General features: G+C 35.6%; 1 protein-coding gene across 1 annotated transcript in view; it reads right to left on the bottom strand.

The window, feature by feature from the left end:
• LOC122248856 (uncharacterized) overlaps nucleotides 1–1929 on the bottom strand; it is a 40233-nt gene extending 38304 nt beyond the window's left edge. The window contains exons 1-2 of the mRNA XM_086541083.1: nucleotides 1731–1929; nucleotides 751–911 (exon numbers count right to left, since the gene is read on the bottom strand). Of these exons, the coding sequence (XP_086397209.1) occupies nucleotides 751–911; nucleotides 1731–1773 (204 nt within the window). The 5' untranslated portion in view covers nucleotides 1774–1929. The remainder of the gene's footprint in view (nucleotides 1–750; nucleotides 912–1730) is intronic.
• Between the last annotated feature and the right edge of the window lie 571 nt (nucleotides 1930–2500).

Here is a 2500-nt window from a genome sequence, read left to right as displayed (position 1 = left end):
TTGTGTTGCTTTGTCTGTTGGTGTGTTATGCAGGATTTGCAATTTATATAAATGTATTAAATTTATTGAAATGTATTGATTCAATCAAAAATGTAAAAAGTGTCAATTCATGTTATTTTAGATCTGTGTATTACGTGGATTAAAGAGATATGTTCTACATGTGTTGAAATGCATTGAATATTACTAAATATACCAAATTAAAAAAGAAATTAATAAACATCAATAATCACTAAATATTCATTCGTAGAAAAAAAAGATAGTGATTAAAACAAATTACGATCTCAAAATCACAAATGATGAAATAATAATAATAATAATAATAATAATAATAATAATAACGATAGTAATTATTATAATAATAACAATAATAATAATAATAATAAAGATAATCATCATAATCATAACAATAATAACAACACATCTACATAACAACATCAAATACAGAGAACACTATTACCCACAATGCCAATCGCGCAAAAATAGTAAAATAAACAAATAGTTAAATAGAGACACCCACAGAATAAAACGGATCATCAAAACAAAAGATAATTAGACATAACATAAGATAAGAACATGGATAAAAACACACAGGAAATGAGAAAGGATAACTAGATAAATAAATACACATCAAATATACCATAAGTACAGAAATATCTATCTCTCCCTCTCTCTCTCTCTCTCTCTCTCTCTCTCTCTCTCTCTCTCTCTCTATCTCTCTCTCTCTCTCTCTATCTATCAGCGTCCACTCACCTGCAGGAGGGCATTGGCAACCACGACGACCCATCCGTAGCCGCCGTCAGGAGCCGCCTGTCGAGGGGCGCCGCCACCGCCGCCGCCGCCACCGCACCCGCATGCGCCGCCCTCTGCTGCGGTCGCGTGGACTGCGTCGCATGCGTCCACCCAGCCCCCACCTGTTGGCAGAGGAGGGGGGGAGCGGGGAGAGACAGGGGGGGGGGGCGTTGCGTCAGATAGGATGATAATTGATTCCGATCAACAATGCAATAATGTTTTCTTGTTTGTTTGTTTTTCTTTTTTTTTCTTAAGGGTGGGATGGCGGATGGCGGAGGGGGGTTGGGGACAAGATCTTTGATTGGGGGGGGAGGGGGGGTTTAGGCAGGTGACGAGCTGGTGTGATATAATGAATAAATGATAGGTATGTGGACGAATATTGAAAAGGGGAGAGGGGTTGCAAATAAACATGGAGTGCAACATAAAGAGAGCACATCGTAGAGCTTTTGCACTGCAATGGGCAAAATTACATGTATAAACCACCAACAAATACATATAAACACATGTAAACACCAAATAATTGAATAAAAAATAAACAAATAACAGCAATAGTAATAATACAAGTGATAATAATGATGAAATAACAATACCACTAAAAATATATTTAAACAAAATAGTATCAATAACAATGATCACGCTGATAATAATTATAATAATAATAATAATATAACAATAATAATAATATAACAATAATAATAATAATAATAATAATAATAATAATCACCATCATCATTATCGCTATTAATACCATTGATGTTATCAACATCTTCTATCATAATTATCATAACTGTCATTACCATAATAGTATGAAAATAACAATAATAACAATAACAATAAAAACGACGTGATAATCATTTCTAAATGATAACAATAACAATAACAATAACAACAACAAACAAACCAAACAAGAAAAAAGCAAAAACAAAGAGAACAAAACTCACCAGGAGGAGGATTAGAATTATGAGTTCTTCCGGCCATCACCATAGCGTCGTGTCCATGGTGAGCTGTGCGAACGAGGTGATGGTGCTGAGGGTGAGGATGGTGAGAATGGTGCCGTCCCCCAACGAGGGATATGGTGAGGATGGGGCTCCGGATGCTGTGTGTATAGTGTGGCTTGGTGGGTGATTTTTACATTCTGCAAAAAAAGGGGGGGGGAAGATAAAAGGTTTTGACTTTTTGGAATTCGTTAATGGTATGTGTGGAGGGGGGGGGAGGGGGGGATGGGGGGGGGAGGGAAAAGAGAGAAAAGACAGAGAGAGAGAGAGAGAGAGAGAGAGAGAGAGAGAGAGAGAGAGAGAGAGAGAGAGAGAGAGAGAGAGAGAGAGAGAGAGAGAGAGAGAGAGAGAGAGAGAGAGAGAGAGAGAGAACAACGAGTTTCGCAGATCACACACGCAAATATTCCGAAATTGCAAACACTCCTTTTCATTATTATCATGCAATCTGAACTCTAAAATGACAATAGCAACACCCAACGGATTTTATACCGAAGTTATTAGTCGAAAGCAACAATGCAACTGCAATACAGGGATGAAATGATATTCACATTTCTTTAACCGGGAAATAACAATAATATATTGATTTACATAAAACAATAATAATATCATCAATAATATTGATAGTAGTAGTAGTAGTAATGATAATAATAATAATAATAATAATAATAATAATAATAACAGTAATAATCATAATAATCATAATAATAATTATAATA

Source organism: Penaeus japonicus, unplaced genomic scaffold (genome assembly GCF_977035675.1).
Source record: "Penaeus japonicus unplaced genomic scaffold, GWHDUDI00000001_assembly GWHDUDI00000010, whole genome shotgun sequence".
In the NCBI taxonomy this organism is placed as follows: Eukaryota; Metazoa; Arthropoda; class Malacostraca; order Decapoda; family Penaeidae; genus Penaeus; species Penaeus japonicus.
This window is presented reverse-complemented; position numbering and strand designations above follow the sequence as displayed.